Source organism: Dama dama, chromosome 21, assembly GCF_033118175.1.
Source record: "Dama dama isolate Ldn47 chromosome 21, ASM3311817v1, whole genome shotgun sequence".
NCBI classification, from domain to species: Eukaryota; Metazoa; Chordata; class Mammalia; order Artiodactyla; family Cervidae; genus Dama; species Dama dama.
In genome coordinates this window covers 45,227,669-45,248,246 of record NC_083701.1, presented here as the reverse complement: position 1 = coordinate 45,248,246, position 20,578 = coordinate 45,227,669, and the positions used below count along the sequence as shown (strand labels likewise).

Here is a 20,578-nt window from a genome sequence, read left to right as displayed (position 1 = left end):
TGCTCTGGAGGAGTGAATGCTGTCTGAATTCAGTTTTCACTGTGGAAAAGGTGGGGTTGGGATAGTGTTTGGGAGGAGGAGATATAAGGGCAGGGAGCATCTACCTTGTAAACGATAGTGCCGCAGCTCAATGCTTGGCACAGTAGATGCTCAATAAACACTTGATGACTCAAGAAAGGAACAAACGAAAGACTGGAGTGAGCTCTGCTGTTGGAATTGAACCTCTGGAGATGGGTGGTGGAGACTGAGGTGTCCAGGGGCATTGGCAGCCAGGCTTTGACCTCTTAATTTTGGATCTGTAAAGAATTACACTGTTGGTCCTGATGTTGACCCACCAAAGGGCCGGATCTCGCTGGTGACTGAAGCTCCTGTGAGTTCCCTCTCGGAAGCCCCCTTCTTTGGCACCACAGCCTGCAGGCTCGCGGTGAGTCATCTGGCCTGGTGACTCACCCGAATCACCTTTGGATCTCCCTCCTTCCCTGTAAAGCTTCCAAATCTCAGGCGGGGATGTTTTCTAATGGGCTGTGCATTTCCTGGTACCCCCAGGGGAGGAAAGATGTGGGAGAACAGACAATGAGTGTGTGTCTGGTGACCCTCTAAAATGCCAAGCTTGCTTGTGCTGGCTGGATCCCAGGGTTGTTACATGTATTTAAAGAAAAGTCTCCTATGCCTGCGAGCTACAGACTGGGATTGTGGGCACACAGAACATACTTGGCTGAGTTTCTGATTCAGTCAACTTTACATTTTCAGGGAAAAAAAATGCCTAAAGCATGATGAAGGGTCAGTCAACATGAACATTCCTCTAATTCCTAAAGACAAGCAATAACTGGGTTGACTGGCATCCCAAGACTGTGCTTTGTTGTAAAACATAGTAAAAAATATTAGTTAACAGGTATAATTCCAGATAGGATTAAAAAGGTGAGGAAGAAAACCTAGTGTGCGATTGGAAACTCTTGCTTCTCTAGACATGCAGGGGGTCACTTGCTATTTTTTCCTCTTCAGAGAATTGAGATCAAAACTTGACCTAAAGAGTTTTCCAAAGTGTTAAAGTCATACCCCTTTATTCTTCTGTCCTTACTATCAATGCACCATAGTCTAAGATGAAAATGTGGCCATTCCCCCCATTTTTGGTGAAAGAACTCTTCTAGAAAAAGAGACACTATGTGTCCTGGCCAATTAGAAGCCTCCTGTGTTTGACAGTGTGGATATGCTTGTGGTAAGATGTGCCCAAGAAGAGGAAATGACCACCATTCCCCAGGCCCACCTTTACCTCCCTTTGGTGCTGAAAGAAATCAAGTTGTTCCGTAAAGTGTCAAGAGGTTAAATCTAACAGTATTGTGGCCATATTTACCAATCTGTCCCAAACTATGGGATAAATGCTGGGAGTGGAGTCTCGCCTTGGACAGTCTGAGCCAAAACAGGATAAAATTTATAAGAAAGAAGAAAGAAACTTGTTTTCTCACATATACTCAACGTGCTGATTTGTTTCAGTGTAGGGTTATCATGTAAAGTGCTGAAGAGTTGGACAGACTACCTGGAGACACCATAACTAACACAATCGAGACATGTTTATACTCCTACCAGGGCATAATATTGTGAACACTTCCACTGAGATTGCAGGACTGCTGTAATTTTTTTTTTCTAACACATCATGCCATCTGCACACATAATAAAATAATCCAGTAGTTGCCATGCTAAACAGGACCTGTAGTGAAGGGCACAGACAGCTCCCCAAAGGGAGCCTCAGTTATGCACAGTGATGAAAACTGGAAGCAATTTTCCAGCCAATGGTCTGCCAATGACCACTTGGAACAAGCTGGCACTGTATATTATGCACCTCATTTAAAAATCCAGAGCAAACTAAGATTTTCCAAAGCCGGTAATCTTGACTGAATGGGTGGTTTTCCAGTTAATCTGGTTAATCTGTCAATGCTCCAAGGATATCTTCTGGCAGTGCCATGAGTTAGTCTTTCTGTGAGGAACAGGCCATGTTCGTATTGACTGGCAGGACAGCAGCTTGGAAGGCTAACTGCATTTATGGAGAACCCTCAGCTGAGGCTGCAAGAGGAAAAAGAAGAAAACATGATCAATTTCTTTATATTCCCATATTCTGGTATGTAGTAATAATCATATTCAAACAAACCTTAACATCCTTAGGTCAAAGAGAAAGCTCTAGTGGAGGTAATAGTGATTCAACTCCGAGGCAAATACAATGATGGCTTGTATTCTTGAAACGTCCTTCCCTTTTTTTTTTTTTTTTTTCCCCAGAGCGTGGAAGATATCTCTCTCAGGGACATGCGAACTTGAATGCAAGGAAGGGGAAAACCAGATCCTTGGAGCTGGCATTCGGCCCTCTGACGGGGCTGTGGTTTGGGAACCCATGCTGTACACTGTGGGGTTTCATGCATTTACTTGATCCGCAAGATCAGATTGGGAATGGAGTGGAAGCATTTTGGGGTGGGGTGATGTGTATAGTCGGTAGCAGGGGCACTTCATTCTGCATTAAGAAGCTTTCCCAGGATAAAACCTAGAAGGAAATATTGGAAGCAGTATGGGTGGAGGTCCTCCCTTTGTTAGTTGAAAAGGCAGACTGGCTGAGTAGGTTAGCGGTTAGGTAGAGAAAGTCATTAAAACCTGAGCAGATTGAACTACTTGAATGGCAAACGTGCTCTTGACCTTGGGAATGCTAGTACAGGTATATTTGTCTAATTTTTCAAACTTCATTTTCTAATTGCCTTTTATTTTATCTCAGTACTCCCTACAGATCCTATACAATATACACAGGTCTTCACTAATTAGTTAATAAAAGAGCACAATTGAATATTTTGCTCAGAAAAATATTTCGATATTAGCTTTATTTAATACCCCAAACTACTGGGCAATGGAGAGAAATCAAAAGTTCTTACTGTTTAAAAAAAAAAATTCCAAGGCTTTAAAACAGGCTTTTCAAAACATGAGAGAATGCACAATTTATAAGTAAGTGTTTCATTAAAACTTACGATTTTTGAGACAAAAGTAAGGTGCTATTTCAGTGCATTAAATGTAGAATAATATACACTCCTGATAAGACTGTAATGAAAGTAGAATATTAATATATTGCTGGTGGCATTGTAAGCTAGAAAAATATTTATTTAAAAATAAATTTATTTATTTATTTAAAAAATATTAAAAATTCACATTCATTGACTCTGTTCCCATTCCAGGAGTGCATCCTAAGGAAATATTCTAAAAACATGAAAGAAGCTATATGCACAAATGTGCAACCCAGAGGTTATTTATAAAAGTGGAAAATGTAGAAAACAACCAGTTTCCTATTGTGAAAAACTTAGGTTAAGTAAATTATAGTTCATTAATAAGATGAGTGATCACATGGCCATTATGATGATTATGTTAGCAACATGGTGAACAATTATGATATACCACAATACAAAACTCATGTCCACACTGCTATGTTTAAAGTGGATAACCAACAAGGACCTGCTGTGGAGCACAAAGAACTCTGCTCAGTTTTATATAACAACCGATGTGGGAAAAGAATTTGAAAAAAACCAAACAACACAACAGATGCAAGTCTATGTATAACTGAATCACTTTGCTGTACATCCGAAAATATCACATCGTTAATCAATTCTACTTCAAAATAAAAAGTTAAAAAAAACTTACGTGTAGAAAGGAAATGGAGGGAAAAGTGACGGCTTTAGGACATTTATTTATTGTTGTCATGGTGTTTTACAAAAGAACAACAAAAATTCAGTTCACGAGGTTGCAGCTTTGATCCATGAGCACTGGCTAACTAAAGCATCCACAGTTATTTTCATTCACTAATACTACTAAGAAGATAAATATTTATAATTTGATTAAGAGACAACATTCTAGTATTATTAAAGGGGGTTAGAAACTGATGCAAGTAAAAATCTTTTATCCAAGCCAACCCATAAAGAAACTGTATAGCTGGAATGTACAGGAGGAAATGGCGAACCACTCCAGTATTCTTGCCTGGTGAATCCCATGGATGGAGGAGCCTGGTGGGCTATAGTCCATGAGGTCTCAAAAAGTCGGACACAACTGAAGCAACTTAGCATACAAGCAAGCACACACGCACAGCTGGAATAACAGATTTCTAGGAATCTGACAGTACATACTATCACTCAGACTTTTGCTAAAATCAGCTCTGGAAAATGTGTGACCTTGAAAAAGAATGATTAAGAATAACATAAATTTAATGCATCCATCTCTCCTCCTAAATTTTTGAGGGTGCTACCACATCTTATTGTGTGTCTTCCTAATGCAAAGTGTTGTGCCAAATATACAGAACATGCTTAATAAATGGTTGTGAAATAATGAAGAAGAAAGTGATGTTGGAGAAGGAGAGGTTTTTCTCTTTTTTAGGGCTTAATTCAATATCTAATTTTACTGGAGATTTAATCCTGTATTTGGGGCTGCAAATGAGTGGGAATTGTGCCTGTTTCTTTCTCGAATCTAAGGACTACTTGGGCTTCCCAGGTGGTGCAGTAAAGAATACGTCTGCCAATGTAGGAGACATGGATTCGATCCCTGGGTGGGGAAGATCCCCTGGAGGAAGGCATAGCAACCCACTCCAGTATTCTTGCCTGGAGAATTCCATGGACAGAGGGGCCTGGCGGGCTACAGCCATGGAGTTGCAAAGAGTCAGACATGACTGAGTACGCATGCATGCACATGAGGACTACTCAAGGAACATGCGCATCCCAGAAATGACCATGTGTGGATTTGCAACTAGTGAACAGTGAGAAGCTCTTACGTTTTTTTTTCAACATTACTATTGAATGGTTTAGGCATCCTGGGAGCTATTCCCTTCCTTAGCGCAATAGCTTCAGAGTCCAGCATGAGCAGGGCCCCATCAGAGTCCAGTGATTGAAGCACATGAGTTCCGGAGTCAGGCAGATCTGGTTGATATCCCAGCCTCACCACTTAGCAACTACGGGATATTGAACATGTGAGTTTCTCCAAACCTCAACAGCCTCACATTTAAAATGGTGATCACAATTCCCACCTCACCGGGTTGATGTAATGCGGAAATGGGTTCACAGAAAAAGTTCTTTGCATGGTGTTTGGCAAGCAGTCAATATCTGCTAAGTGATGGGTACTTATTATTATTACTACTGAAACTTTTCAAAATTCCCTAGAGAAACTAGAAATACAATTAGGTCAGTGTACTAATGCCACAGCTAGGGGTCAGGAAGCAGAAACAACACGGCCCCGAGGCCAAGCCTTTGCCCCCTCCAGCGATGGGTAACATTTCCCTCACCTGCCAAGACCACAGTGAATGCAGCTGGCTTCCCCTCTCACCCAGATTAGTGCCGATGCCAACAGACAGTCCTGTGATAAGGACAGTTTACAACAGACACTTGAAAGGCAGGAAGAAGCTGGTCCTGGAGACAAAGGCCAGCCTGGAGAGGATTCAAGAATATGCCCAGGACTGAGAGTGTCCCATGTCACCTCCCCCTACTCCAGCCGCAAGGGAGTGTTTGGGAAAAAAGAAAAGACGGTGTGTGCGGGCAGCCCCATCTCTGACGGGTTGGAGAAGAAAGAAGACTTCGTCTCTTAAAACGGTTGTTCAGTGTCTTCCATTCAACCAGAAGGGCCATATCTTCTATCTGAAAGTGTCTCTCCTATGACTCATGTCTGAGGACTTCGGGGTGGGCCTGAATGCACTCTGACAATTTATAGCAGGAGTGAGATGCACCGTCCAAAGGAGGGAGACCCAGAGTTGCCTCCACAACAATCAATAAGAAGCAGAACTGGTCTTCCCTGGTGGCTCAGTGGTAAAAAATTCACCTGCCAATGCAAGAGACACGGGTTCAATCCCTAGTCCTGGAAGATCCCATATGCCTTGGAGCAACTAAGCCCGTGTGCCACAACTACCGAGCCTGTGCTCTAGCGCCTGGGAGCTGCAACTACTGACTGAGCCCATGTGCTGCAACTACGGAAGCCTGCTTACCCTAGGGCCAGTGCTCAGCAACAAGAGAAGCCACCACAATGAGGAGCTGGTGCAGTGCAACTATAAAGTATCTCCTGCTCGCTGCAACTAGAGAAAAGCCTACATAGCAATGCAGACCCAGCTTAGCCAAAAACAAATAAATAGAGATCTTCCTGACCTGGGGATCGAACTTGCATCTCTTAGGTCCTCTGCATTGGCAGGTGGGTTCTTTACTACTAGCGCGACCTGGGAAGCCCAGATAAATAAATAAAATCATAAAAAAAATAAGAAGCAGAACTAATATTCACTGAGCAGCTATGATGGCCAGCTAAGATTTTATAGGCGCTCATTGAGTCACCACTGCCATCTTCGAGGGCTGAATTGCATTATCCTCACAACACACCTAGAAAAAATGAGGCCAGGTTCATTAACTTGTCACAGCCGTCCTGCTGAAGGGCCCAGAGCTGAGACTGGAAAGCAGATCTGTTCTCACCACAATGCTTTCCTGACTCAATAGGAAACATGTATTAGGAAAGCGAGTTGCTAAACTCCAATAGGAATTCAGGAGACAAAGCAAGTAGCTGTGTCTGTATAAAAAAATGCTCATCAAATGTGAACCCTATGCATAAAGAGCCCTAAATAAGAGGTTTGGCCTAGAGAAAGTACATTTCTGTCTCACAGTTTAAAAGCTGTCCTGTGTTTAGAGCAGTGGTTCTCAGCTGGGTCCAAATTTTTTCCCATTTTGCAACGTCAGGAGACATTTCTGGTTGTCGTACTACCAGCATCTAATGGGTGGAAGCCAGGGACCCTGCTGAACATCCTGGGATGCATAGGACAGGCCCTCATTTCAAAGAATTATCCAGCTCAAAATGTCAATAGTGCTGAAGTTGGTTTAGAGGGTACAGGTCCTTGTGTATCTTCTATTCCTGGTTGTGAGTCAAATATATCACTCCCAAAATAGGCCAAGATAAAAACCAACTTAAGTGTGCCTCTTGTGTGTACAGGAAATAAGGCTAATTTCAAACCTCACTCCCCTCTTCTCTTCATCATTTGCTCATTTTATTTGATTTTATATTCAATGTAATCAAAACCTCTGATACTAAATCATTTCTAACTTTTAGAACCCTCACAGGCATACTATTATAAGAATCAAGATGGGATGTTTTAAACAGGTATGCTCAATTAATTAATCAGTAGGTATGGAAGGAGTTAGGAGATAAAAGAAGGACAAAGAAGGATTTATGTGGCAATAAAACTCAACTCTGCTCACCAGCCCTCTGGTGGGAGAAGGCACATGTGTTCTCAGCTCCACTGGTTTCATTTCTGCCACTACCAGTCCTCTTGATGGTTTGAGGAGGGGGGTGTTCACCTCCTGAGAATGTGATGAAGAAATCAGTGCTACCTCTGACTGGATGAAGATGGAGGTCAGAATCTCAGACAAGATGAGTATCAGGAGAGCAGAGGACTTGGGTTCAGGGCAATAAAACACACAAACTAGTCTGTAACTTCTCAAAACCCTTCGTAAACTGGAATCCATAATGACTCTGTGATGGTTAATTTTATGTGTCAACGTGACTAGGCCATGGGGTGGCCAGATAGTTGATTAAACATTATTCTGGGTGTGTCTGGGAGGTTGTTTCTGGATGAGATTAACATTTGAATCAGTAGACTGAGTCAAGCAAGTTGCTTTCCCTAATGTGGGTGGTCCCCATCCAGTCAGTTGAAGACCTGAGTAGAATAAAAGGCTGCTTTAGGAAGAATTCATTCTCTATGCCTGCGTTTGAGTTGCGATATCTTGTCTTTTCCTGCCTTTGCACTTGGGCTTGAACTGGAATTTATACCATCAGCTCTTTTGGGTCTCCAGCTAGCTGACTACAGATCCTTGGCTTTCTCAGCCTCCAAAATTGTGTAAGCCATTCTTTGCAATATCTATCTATCTCTACTCTCTCTCTCTCTATTATCTCTCCCTCTCTCTCTAGATAGATGGATCTATAGATACATATAAAAATATATCTCCTATTGGAGACCAATATCTCCTACTGATCCTGTTTCTCTGGTAACATCAACTAACTCAGAGTCTATAGACCACAATGACCACAGAAGTAAAAACTATCCTTAACTAAGTAGTCTGTGTCAAGCATTGTGATAAGAGCCTGTTCCATTTTGCAGCAACTTGAGGAGGTAGATTCCATGACCTCACTTTACAGATAAAGAAAGTCAGGCTTGGGGAGATAAAGGACCTTAGAGAAGCTGCAGCCTTCAGGCCAGGCTACGACCCTCAACCTGATTATGACACGTCCGGGGCCCCTTGATGCCACAAGTGCTAAGAAGACACATGAGGGCCCAAAGCCCCATGGGAAGACCTTTAGGTAATCATTTATGCCTAGGTGGGGTAGGAAGGCCTTGATTTCCATCCTCTACTCTCTCAGCCCTCAATTTTATTGTTTCAGTTAGAATGTGAAGGACTCCAGATACTGTAAGGGTAGTCTTTCTGGTGCTGGCTTTGCTGTCATGATCAGCTTGGGTTGCTGCCTCTCTGTACAGAGTGTGCGGGTTCCTGAGATGAGTGAAATTAGACACACACACACACACACAGAGGAAGAATGCACTTGTGCACAAGCTGCCCCTTTCCTTTTCTTCAGCACTAAGGGAAAAAAACACCCCATTGACACTATTCATCCCCTTCCTGCTCTACTACAAATGAAACTGCTAGTCTACACAATGAGGCTTAAACATCTCTCAGAAATCAGCTCTGGTTGCTGTGGGATAAGCTGAGTCTCTGAATTCCAGGGTGATAAGAACTTGGCCATTTTAGTCTGAGGTTCTCAAACTTGACTGCATCTGACTCATCTCAAGGAGCTTCTTACAATTTTTATTTTGTCCAGCCTCTCTCCAATTTCCCCTGATTCAGAGTGTCCAGAGGGAGGTCTAGAAATCTATTTAACAAGCAGCTTGGTGATTCTCGCGAAACCAGCTTGGCACAAATCCATGGGTGCCCCTACATCTTCTCCTCAGCACTTAAATAGTAGTTATTTGTCTTTCAGACAGAGAAAAGTGTGTGGACTGTGGGGGAAATTTGCTTTATAGTCTTGTTCACTTCATGAAATAAAATACCAAGAGTCCTGGATATAATATAGTGCAGTGATCCAAATACTGGGTTTTAGAGTGAGGCAGACAGGAGAGGCAAGACCTGAGCAAGCCATCCAATCCATTCAAAGCCCCAGGTCCATCATCCCAGTATTGTTTAGTTTCTACAAGCCTATTCATGCATCAGCTACTTAATTAAGCAGATGAGCAACATTTGTTCCATTGAACATTTACTAAGATGTCCCCCCCTGCCTTGGGGGTTGCAGGGCTTGGAGAGTTTCCTGTCTCATTATACTTATCATGCTGTTTTAGAATCACCTGATGATGTGTCTGCCTAATGCTTCTCCAACTTCACTGTGCTTGGAAATTCCCTGGAGAGCATGGTAAAACCCAGATTTGGGGCCCTGAGTGGAAAAAAACCTCTGATTCAGTAGGTCTGGAGTGGGTTTGTAAATGTGCATTTCTAACAAGCTTGCAGGGCACGCCCATATCACCCATCTGAGGACCATTCTTTAAGCGTCACTGCTCCTAACCCCAAGCTTCTTCGGGCAAAGAGTAAATCTTTTTTTTTTAAAAATTTGTTTTTAACTGAAGGATAATTGCTTTACACTATTGTGTTGGTTTCTGCCATACATCAACATGAATGAGCCATAGGTATATACATGCTCCTCCCTCCTGAACCTCCCTCCCACCTCCCACTCCATCCCACCTTCTAGGTCACAAGGGGACACAAGCTACATAAATAAGAACGATTGTGCCAAGGACAATGACGGATTTCACTATACAGACTCTTAAGAGGGGAAGGGTATTTTAGAACAGTGCTGCTCAAATTTTAATGTGCCTAGGAGTCACCTGGGTATCGTGTTAAAATGCAGATCATGCATGTCTACCAAGTTTTCAGGTGATACCAGTGCTGCGAGTCTGTGAGTAGCAAGGCTGTTGAGGTTCTTCACCTAGAGCAGCACCATCCAAAGGTGCTTCTGCAATGATGGAAATGTTTTTTGTTGTTCAGTTTCTCAGTTATGTCGGACTCTTTGCAACCCCATGGACTGCAACACACCAGTCCATGCAGCACTTCCCTGTCCTTCACTGTCTCCTGGAGTTTGCACAAACTCATGTTTGTGCAGTGATGAGTCAGTGATGCCATCCAACCACCTCTTCTTCCATCGTCCCCTTCTCCTCCTGCCCTCAATCTTCCCCAGCATCAGTGTCTTTTTCAATTAGTTGGCTCTTCACATCAGGTGGCCAAAAATATTGGAGCTTCAGTTTCAGCATCAGTCCTTCCAATGAATATTCAGGGTTGATTTCCTTTAGAATTAACTGGTTTGATCTCCTTGCTGTCCAAGGGACTCTCAAGAGTCTTCTCCAGCACCACAGCTTTATCCAGTATGGCAGCCATTAACCACATGTGGCTATTTTGAGCACTTGACATGTGGCTAGTGTCTCCATAAAATTAATTTTAATTCATTTAAATTCACTTTTTTTCTTTCTTTTAAAGATTCTGCAAATATCTACTTTAATTTTTAAAATTTTTTGGCTACAAGGCATGTAGGATCTTACTTCCCCAACCAGGTATTGAACCCTCACTCCCTGCATTGAAAGTACAATCTTAACCACTGGACTTAACAACCACTGGACCAGGGAAGTCCCAACTCATTTAAATTTAAATGATCACATGTACCTCAGTTCAGCTCAGTCGTGTCTGACTGGCTACTAAACTAGACAGCTGCATTGTAGCATTAGAAACTGAGACTGAGAGATTTATAAAAGGGGTTTTAGAAAGAAGAAACCTAAAAACCAAGGTGAAGTTGCAATACTTTCACCCATATCATAAATTTTATTCTGACTGCCACCCTCTCCCCTTTCTGCTGTCTGAAGGGAGGGCTCAAGGCTCCCCTCTGTTCTCCATCATGTTCCCAGAGTCTCTCTCTAAACAAAACAGTAATTAGGAAAGGCTTTATAAATGCTCTAAAGTATAGAAGATTATCTTGTTTACATAAACTCTTTCAAGTTGGCAAAACCAAGCAAGAAGTCTTAAGAGAAATAGTTCCTTTGTGCTGGGCCCTTTCACCCTGGGGTATGTCTAGCAGGATTCTGAAGAGAGGCTCCAAGGTTACTTCTCTGCTGTGGGTTTTGGCCCTTTGGCCTGGAACATAGGGGCAAATGCAAACAGTCCAGGCATTCTAGAAAAGTTGAAAAGGAAAGACAGCTCAGTTCATGTTGAGTTCCCTCAAAGGAGAAAACGCTGAGGGTGGGTAAAGGGTAGGGTTTAATTTAGTTTGAACTGGATTTGTTGGCTCTGGGCATGTTACAGCCTACATTACAGTTAACGAGGTTTGAGGATCTTCTTTGGGCTGGTGAGTACTAATTTCCATTGAGGAAAAAGTTATGAGACTTGGATGTCTTAGTGATAACAGATAATTTGTCTGGGTTGGCAGAGCTACAAAGCATGTTGCTACAAAACTGTGTGGATGGGGCTATTTCTTTTGTGTACACAGCTTCCCCTTAAAGAATCCACTTGGCATGAGTTGCAACCCTGCTCAGGGACCCTTGTGATTAATTGCTTGAACTGGCTGGTGGCCATCAGCAGAATCTTGCAATTTACCAAGTTTTACACAGAATTATGAAACTGAAGGTTTAACGGGATTTCAGGTAATAGAGCCCAGATGTCTGAAACTATGATGTTTGAAATTATATGGCTTACAAGGCTGTAGGGCTGCAACCTTATTTATTTCTTGCTTAGTAAATTTCCCTGTTTCCATCTTTATGCCATCTTGGGCCAGTCAAACACTAAAGCCCTCATCTTGACATACTTCATCAAGAGAAGTCATTCACGCACACCCACCTGTAACCAACAGCCTGAAAATACGTGAACACCCCACATTCCTGTCCAGGCTCTTGGGATTATGTTTCAGCCAAGGACATCATAATGAACAGCCTTATCTCCACCCTGCCGCTATGCAGAGCTCAACTTCCAAATTGCTTTCACGCATTTAATCATATTTAATTCTGTCATGGCCCAGGAGAAGTGGTCCGGAACATGTATTATTATCTCCCTTTGGATGAGGAAACCAAGGTCCACAGAAGAGAAGAGATGATCATAGTTAAGGTTCGTGGAACACTTACCTGCCAAGAAGTACTGTTCTCATAGGTTTCTGAGCATCATTTCCTTTCAACCTTTTAACACCTTTGAGACGATGTGATTATCAAATCCACTTTGCTAACTTTGATAACTCCATTATCAATCCAGAAAACTAAGGCACAGTGGTTGGGTCTCACTGATGATAATGGATGGAGCCAGGATGGAAGCTGGTACCCTAGATTCTTGGTTATCATGCACTGCCTCCTCCCTAAGGAAATATCATCAGCATCACAGATAAGATCTGGAGTCTGCTGGTGCTTACGCAGCCTTCACTCTACATCATTTGCAAGACGGAAGACAAAACCCCAGCACATTTTCCTAAAAAAGAAGTCCCCTGGATCCTGATTCCCTGGTCTCCTGCAGAGCAATACCACCTCCTGAGTGTTCTGAGGAGAGCTAGGGGATTCTGTTTAATGGCACCAATTCAAGAAGAACACTTGGCCCAATATTCCAGGCCCTTTGCAATTACACTTTAGCCCATTCTTCCAGATGTATCCACCCTGCATTCCAAGCATAGTAACTGATGGAATTTCTCCCATCCTGCCCTTCCTTGGTCGACATGGTCCTTCCTTCCTTCCTCATCCTCCTGCCCCGATTCTCCTGTTCCTATTGGGCCAGTTCACAGGCCACTTCAATATGGCCTTACATATTCTCATAAAGCATTTCTCTCCCTGTTTAGAACTTCTACAAGATTTTGATGAATGAATGAACAAAAGGAATGAACATCATTTTTGGATTGCTGTATGAGGCACTATGCGAGATACTAGAGACCTAAAGATAAATAATCCTTGTCATTGCCCTCAGGAAGCTTCCAGTCTATGGAGAGATCTGTACACAGGAAAACCACTATCATATAACATCGTGGATAATATTACAGAAGGAAGGGTGCTCATCACTGTTAACAGATATGGCTGGGAATTCTGCCCAAGATTCACCCACCCTCCTGCTTAGGGAAACTTCACATGTGAAGGGCTTGTATTTTATGCATCTTTGTATGGCCCTGAGCACTCAGCAGTCTCTAAACTAAGCAGCTATGTGACGGTGGTCTAGTGGTTTTCCCTATTTTCTTCAATTTAAGTCTGAATTTGGCAATAAGGAGTTCATGATCTGAGATATGCAGATGACACCACCCTTATGGCAGAAAGCAAAGAACTAAAGAGCCTCTTGATGAAAGTGAAAGAGGAGAGTGAAAAAGTTGGCTTAAAACTCAACATTCAGAAAACTAAGATCATGACATCTGGTCCCATCACTTCATGGCAGATAGATGGGGAAACAGTGGAAACAGTGCCTGACTTTATTTTTTTGGGCTCCAAATCACTGCAGATGGTGACTGCAGCCATGAAATTAAAAGACGCTTACTCCTTGGAAGGAAAGTTATCACCAAACTAGACAGCATATTAAAAAGAAGAGACATTACTTTGCCAACAAAGGTCCGTCTAGTCAAGGCTACAGTTTTTTCAGTAGTCATGTATGTATGTGAAAGTTGGACTATAAAGAAAGCTGGGCACTGAAGAATTGATGCTTTTGAAGTATGGTGTTGGAGAAGACTCTTGAGAATCCCTTGGACTGCAAGGAGATCCAACCAGTCCATCCTAAAGGAGATCATTCCTGGGTGTTCATTGGAAGGACTGATGTTGAAGTTGAAACTCCAATACCTTGGCCACCTGATGCAAAGAGCTGACTCATTGCAAAAGACCCTGATGCTGGGAGGGATTGAGGGCAGGAGCAGAAGGGGACGACAGAGGATGAGATGGTTGGATGTCATCACTGACTCAATGGACATGGGTTTGGGTAGACTCTGGGAGTTGGTGATGGACAGGGAGGCCTGGTGTTCTGTGGTTCATGGGGTTGCAACGAGTCGGACACGACTGAGACTGAACTGAATTGAACTGATCTGAGCCACAATCAGCTCCTGGTCTTGTTTTTGCTGACTGTATAGAGCTTCTCCATCTTTGACTGCAAAGAATATAATCAATCTGATTTCAGTATTGACCACCTGGTGATGTCCCTGGTAGAGTCTTCTCTTGTGTTGTTGGAAGAGGGTGTATGACCAGTGTGTTCTCTTGGCAAAACTCTGTTACCCTTTGCCCTGTTTCATTTTGTACTCCAAGGCTGAATTTGCCTGTTACTCCAGGTATCTCTTGACTTCCTACTTTTGCATTCTAGTCTCCTATAATGAAAAGGACATATTTTTGGGGTATTAGTTCTAGAAGGTCTTGTAGGTCTTCATAGGACCATTCAACTTCAGCTTCTTCAGCATTACTGGTTGGGGCATAGGCTTGGATTACTGTCATATTGAATGGTTTGCCTTGTAAATGAACAGAGATTATTCTGTCATTTTTGAGATTGCTTCCAAGTACTGCATTTTGGACTCTCTTGTTGGCTATGAATGCTACTCCATTTCTTCTAAGGGAGTCTTGCCCATAGTAGTAGATATAATGGTCATCTGAGTTAAATTCACCCATTCCAGTCCATTTTAGTTCACTGATTCCTAAAATGTCAGTGTTCACTCTTGCCATCCCCTGTTTAACCACTTCCAAAATATCTTGATTCATGAACCTAACATTCGAGGTTCCTATGCAATATTGCTCTTTATAGCATCGAACTTGACTTCCATCACCAGTCACATCCACAACTGGGTGGTGTTTTTGCTTTGGCTCTGTCTCTTCATTCTTTCCAGAGTTAGTTCTCCACTCATCTCCAGTAGCATATTGAGCACCTGCTGACCTGGGGAGTTCATTTTTCAGTGTCCTATCTTTTTGCCTTTTCATACTGTTCATGGAGTTCTCGAGGCAAGAATACTGAAGTGGTTTTCTATTCCCTTTTCCAGTGGACCACATTTTGTCAGAACTCTCCACCATGACCCATCCATCTTGGGTGGCCCTACATTGGATGGCTCATAATTTCATTGAGTTAGACAAGGCTGTGGTCCATGTGATCAATTTGATTAGTTTTCTGTGACTGTGGTTTTAATTCTGTATGCTCTCTGATGGATAAGAGGCTTACAGAAGCTTCCTGATGGGAGAGACTGACTGAGCAGAAAACTGGGTGTTGTTCTGATGGGCAGGGCCATGCTCAGGAAATATTTAATCCAATTTTCTGTTGAAGGGTAGGGCTGTGTTCCCTCCCTGTTGTTTGATCAGAGGCCAAACTATGGTGGAGGTAATGAGGATAATGGTGACCTCCTTTAAGTTCCTGGGCACACAATTTGCAAAATTCAGACTTAAATTGAAGAAAGTAGGGAAAACCAGTAGACCATTCAGGTATGACCTAAATCAAATCCCTTATGATTATACAGTAGAAGTGACAAATAAATTCAAGGGATTAGATCTGATAGAGTGCCTGAGAACTATGGACGGAGGTTCATGACATTGTACAGGAGAAAGTGATTAAGACCATCCCCAAGAAAAGGAAATGCAAAAAGGCAAAATGACTATCTGAGAAGGCCTTACAAATAGATGAGAAAAGAAGTGAAGTGAACGGCAAAGGAGAAAAGGAAAGATATTCCCATTTGAATGCAGAGTTCCAAAGAAAAACAAGGAGAAATAAGAAAGACCTCATCAGTGATCAATGCAAAGATATAGAGGAAAACAATAGAATAGGAAAGACTAGAGATCTCTTCAAGAAAATTAGAGATACCAAGGGAACATTTCATACAAAGATGGGCACAATAAGGGACAGAAATGGTAGGGACCTCACAGAAGCAGAAGATATTAAGAAGAGGTGGCAAGAATACACGGAAGAATTGTACAAAAAAGCTCTTCACGCCCCAGATAAAAACAATGGTGTGATCACTCACCTAGAGCCAGACATCCTGGAATGTGAAGTCAAGCGGACCTTAGGAAGCATCACTATGAACAAAGCTAGTGGAGGTGAAGTAATTCCAGTTGAGCTATTTGAAATCCTAAACGATGATGCTATGAAAGTGCTGCACTCAATATGCCAGCAAATTTGGAACACTCAGCAGTGGCCACAGGACTGGAAAAGGTCAGTTTTCATTCCAATCCCAAAGAAAGGCAATGCCAAAGAATGTTCAAACTATCACACAATTGTACTCATCTCACACACTAGCAAAGTAATGCTCAAAATTCTTCAAGAGAGGCTTCAACAGTACGTGAACCATGAACTTCCAGATATTCAAGCTGGATTTAGAAAGGCAGAGGAACCAGAGATCAAATTGCCAACATCCGTTGGATCATTGAACAAACAAGAGAATTCCAGAAAAACATCTACTTCTGCTTTATTGACTATGCCAAAGCCTTTGACTGTGTGGATCACAACAAACTGTGGAAAATTCTTCAAGAGATGGGAATACCAGACCACCTGACCTGCCTCCTGAGAAATCTGTATTCAGGTCAAGAAGCAACAGTTAGAACTGGACATGGAACAACAGACTGGTTCCATATTGGGAAAGGAGTACATCAAGGCTGTATATTGTCACCCTGCTTATTTAACTTATATGCAGAGTACATCATGAGAAATGCTGGGCTGGATGAAGCACAAGCTGGAATCAAGATTGCCAGGAGAAATATCAATAACCTCAGATATGCAGATGACACCACCCTTAAGGCAGAAAGTGAAGAAGAGTTAAAGAGCCTCTTGATGAAAGTGAAAGAGGAGAGTGAAAAAGTTGGCTTAAAACTCAACATTCAGAAAACTAAGATCACGGCATCTGGTCCCATCACTTCATGGCAAATAGATGGGTAAACAATGGAAACAGTGACAGACCTTATTTTGTGGGGCTCCAAAATCACTGCAGATGGTGACTGCAGCCATGAAATTAAAAGATGCTTGCTCCTTGGAAGAAAAGCTGACCAATCTAGACAGCATATTAAAAAGCAGAGACATTACTTTGCCAACAAAGGTCCATCTAGTCAAAACTATGGTTTTTCTAGTAGTTACATATGGATGTAAGAGTTGGACTATAAAGAAAGCTGAGCACTGAAGAATTGATGCTTTTGAACTGTGGTGGTGGAGAAGACTCTTGAGAGTCCCTTGGACTGCAAGGAGATCAAACCAGTCCATCCTAAAGGAAATCAGTCCTGAATATTCATTGAAAGGACTGATGCTGAAGCTGAAACTCCAATACTTTGGCTACCTGATGCAAAGAACTGACTCATTTGAAAAGACCCTGATGCTGGAAAAGATTGAAGGTGGGAGGAGAAGGGGACGACAGAGGATGAGATGGTTGGATGGCATCACCGACTCGATGGACATGAGTTTGAGTAAGCTCCGGGAGTTGGTGATGGACAGGGAAGCCTGGTGTGCTGCAGTCCATGGGGTTGCAAAGAGTTGGACACGACTGAGCGACTGAACTGAAGTTATGTGACAGTGACACCTAATGAAGGACTGTTGTAGAACTGATGCAGCCTGTCTCATTAGGGTAGGAGGAGCCCTCAAACTGCTTCCCCTCTGTCTCTTCAGTGGAAATGCAGAAGAGGGCGGCAGGCCCTTGCTGACCCCTATGGTAGCCCCATAAGGAGCTGGCCCAGATAGGATGGGATAGAGGAAGCTTCCCATGTCTCCTTAGGGTCAGTGAGCAAGCAGCAGCCCAAACCATAGCTCTTGCCTGTTAGGTGCCAAGGGATGCTTGATGTACTGCCTTAAAATGGTAGTTTGGGCAAGTGGTATCTGCCCCACATTCTAGGCATAGTAACTGTTGGAGAATTTAAGAGTTGGGAAATTGTTCTTTAAAAGTCACTATTTCAGAGCATTAATTTCTGATTGCATATTGGTGGTGGCTTAGTCATTAAGTCGTGTCTGACTTTTTGTGATCCCAAGGTCTGTAGCCTGTCAGAGTGCTCTGAGATTTCCCTGGCAAGAATACTGGAGTGGGTAGCCATTCCCTTCTCCAGGGGATCTTCTCAATCCAGGGATTGAACCCAGGTCTCCTGCATCATAGGTAGATTCTTTATTGATGGAGTCACCAGGAAATGTGACCCCTTATAAAACTCTCTGCACGAATGAGCTTTTTTTTAAGTTACTCTTCTCAAGAGGACTGTGCAGGCATCCTGGGCAGGGGCCCAGCCCTGTGGAAAGCTCCCTGTCTAGAGAGTGGGAGTTTGGTTTGCGGGGCACTGCAGCGGCACTGCATTCATGTTTGTGAAGTGTGCTGGAGATGGCAGTTGAAATGGCTGTCATCACAGAACATTTAGTATCTTTCCAGAGCTACCCACCTGTGTTGCTCTACAATTTTAAGGAATCACTGTGGGGTAATGAACATCAGTGATTCTTCCACTCGCTAGTCTTAAGACTGGTCAAGTTATTTAACCTCGCTAAGCCACAGCTCCTTCATCTGTAAAAGGAGGGAATTCATGTGTGGTTTACAGATGGTTTTATGAGAACTACTGTATTTCATTGAATCCAAAATGCAATTTTTTTTTTTTTTTTTTAACGTATCATGGACAAGGGCTTCCCTGCTGGCTCAGCTGGTAAAGATCTGCCTGCAATGCAGGGGACTCTGGTTTGATTGCTCGGTTGGGAAGATCCCCTGGAGAAGGGGCAGGCTACCCACTCCAGTATTCACGGGCTTCCCTGGTGGCTCAGACAGTAAAGAATCTGCCTGCAATGAGGGAGACCTGGGTTCAATCCCTGGGTCGGGAAGATTCCCTGGAGGAGGGCATGGCAACCCACTCCAATATTCTTGCCTGGAGAATCCCATGGGCCCAGGAGCCTGGCAGGCTACAGACCATGGGGTCACAAAGAGGCAGACACGACTGAGCGACTAAGCATACATCGTGGACAAAGGAAGGAGAAGAAAACACTGCTCATGGAATGAGGCAATAATACTTTTCTTTTTTGACAGTCCTGAACAACGCATGCTATTTAGTTTCTTTGGTATTTCTTTCGTTTGCTCTAAAGAACCTGGCAATTTCTGTACTTTTAGGTACAAGCTTTATGTATGACAGGCATTCCTTTTGCATGCATCCTAGTAAAAAAATCAACGCAGCTTCATCTACTTGTGGCATCTTCCTTTAGGCAGTGTAAAGCTCATGATTACTGCCTTGCAAAAAAATACGAAATTGAGGTCATTATCCCAATGTCAAACATTTGCCTCGCTAATGGTGTTCTAGTTTCATGACTTTCAGCATTCAGGATAAATTTTTGCTTCAGTGCCAAATTATAGTGTAATATTTCTGAAGACATTTTAAAATAGCAATTAAACTCAACAGGTGAAGTGCTAATAGTATATATAACTTGAGTGAGGTGATAAAAATATCAACAGTCAGCCAAGTTCATGTAGCCAAGACTGCCATATGACCTACAGTGATTATAATGTAAAAGGTACAATTCAGATGTGTTAACATATAAGAAAATAATATACCTCAGAAACAAAGAAATAGAGTAAATAAAATAACATATATTATGGGTATTGTGCCTAACAGATGCTCAACAAATTTCAAACTCCTTTCCATTTAATAATGGAGAGTGGTGAATCTCAAAAGAGTGCAGGGAGGATAAGCCATGTCATATGGCTGCAAAGAGATAAAATATTGGATTGAAATATGACTCTTTTGGGATAAAATTTATATTCTAAGAACAAAAAACTGAGTTATCTCCATGGAAATCAAAGTATTTTGATTTCTGAGTGAGAGATGGCTGCAAATTCTTGTCACAGCCCCTCTTCCTACCTCCTGTTGGGGTATTTTTTTTTCCTACTGCTTAGAATCTGAGCCAGGCCTGTGACTGCTTTGTCTAACAGACTATGGCAGAAATGGCACTGGACCTAATCTCTGGGAGGATTGGAAAGTTCTGCTTCCTCCCTCTGAGAACCCAGCCACTATGTTATAAGTAAGCCAAGGGGCTACATGGAAAGGCCCACATGGAGGAGAACTGAGGTTCCCAGCTGACACCCCAACTGAGCAACTAGCCACCTGCCTTGACTAACTTGCTAGCCATTGGAGTGTGCCATCTTGGATGTGGATCTCAGCCCCAGCTGATAACATGTGGGGAGAAAAGATGACCTACTTGTTGAGTTACCCAAATTGCAAAATCACAGCCAAGTAGTGACTGTTGTTGTTGTTGTGGGCCTCTAAGATTGGGACTTGACTTATACACACTACTACCTATAAAATAGGTGACTGTGGACGTACTGTATAGCACAGGGAACTCTATTCTATACTCTAATGAACTATATGGGAAGAGAATCTAAAAAAGAATGGATATATGTATACATATAACTGATCCACTTTGTTGTACACCTGGAACTAACATAACATTGTAAATCAACTACACTCCAATAAAAATTTTTTAAAAATGCAGCAGTTTTTTTATGCAGCAACAGGTAATTGAAATTCACTACCTTGTTAATTTTCACTAACTAGATACGCTAAGAAGGTCTGTTCAAGAACCTTAAAGAAGCAGGACCTGGAAGTGAATCTAGATTTTTT

General features: G+C 42.5%; 1 protein-coding gene across 1 annotated transcript in view; it reads right to left on the bottom strand.

The window, feature by feature from the left end:
• Positions 1–1,609: 1,609 nt before the first annotated feature.
• The window catches only part of SAMD12 (sterile alpha motif domain containing 12), a 431,004-nt gene continuing 412,035 nt past the window's right edge, over positions 1,610–20,578 (bottom strand). Inside the window, exon 5 of the mRNA XM_061123568.1 lies at positions 1,610–2,058. Coding sequence (XP_060979551.1) covers positions 2,036–2,058 — 23 coding nt within the window. The 3' untranslated portion in view covers positions 1,610–2,035. The remainder of the gene's footprint in view (positions 2,059–20,578) is intronic.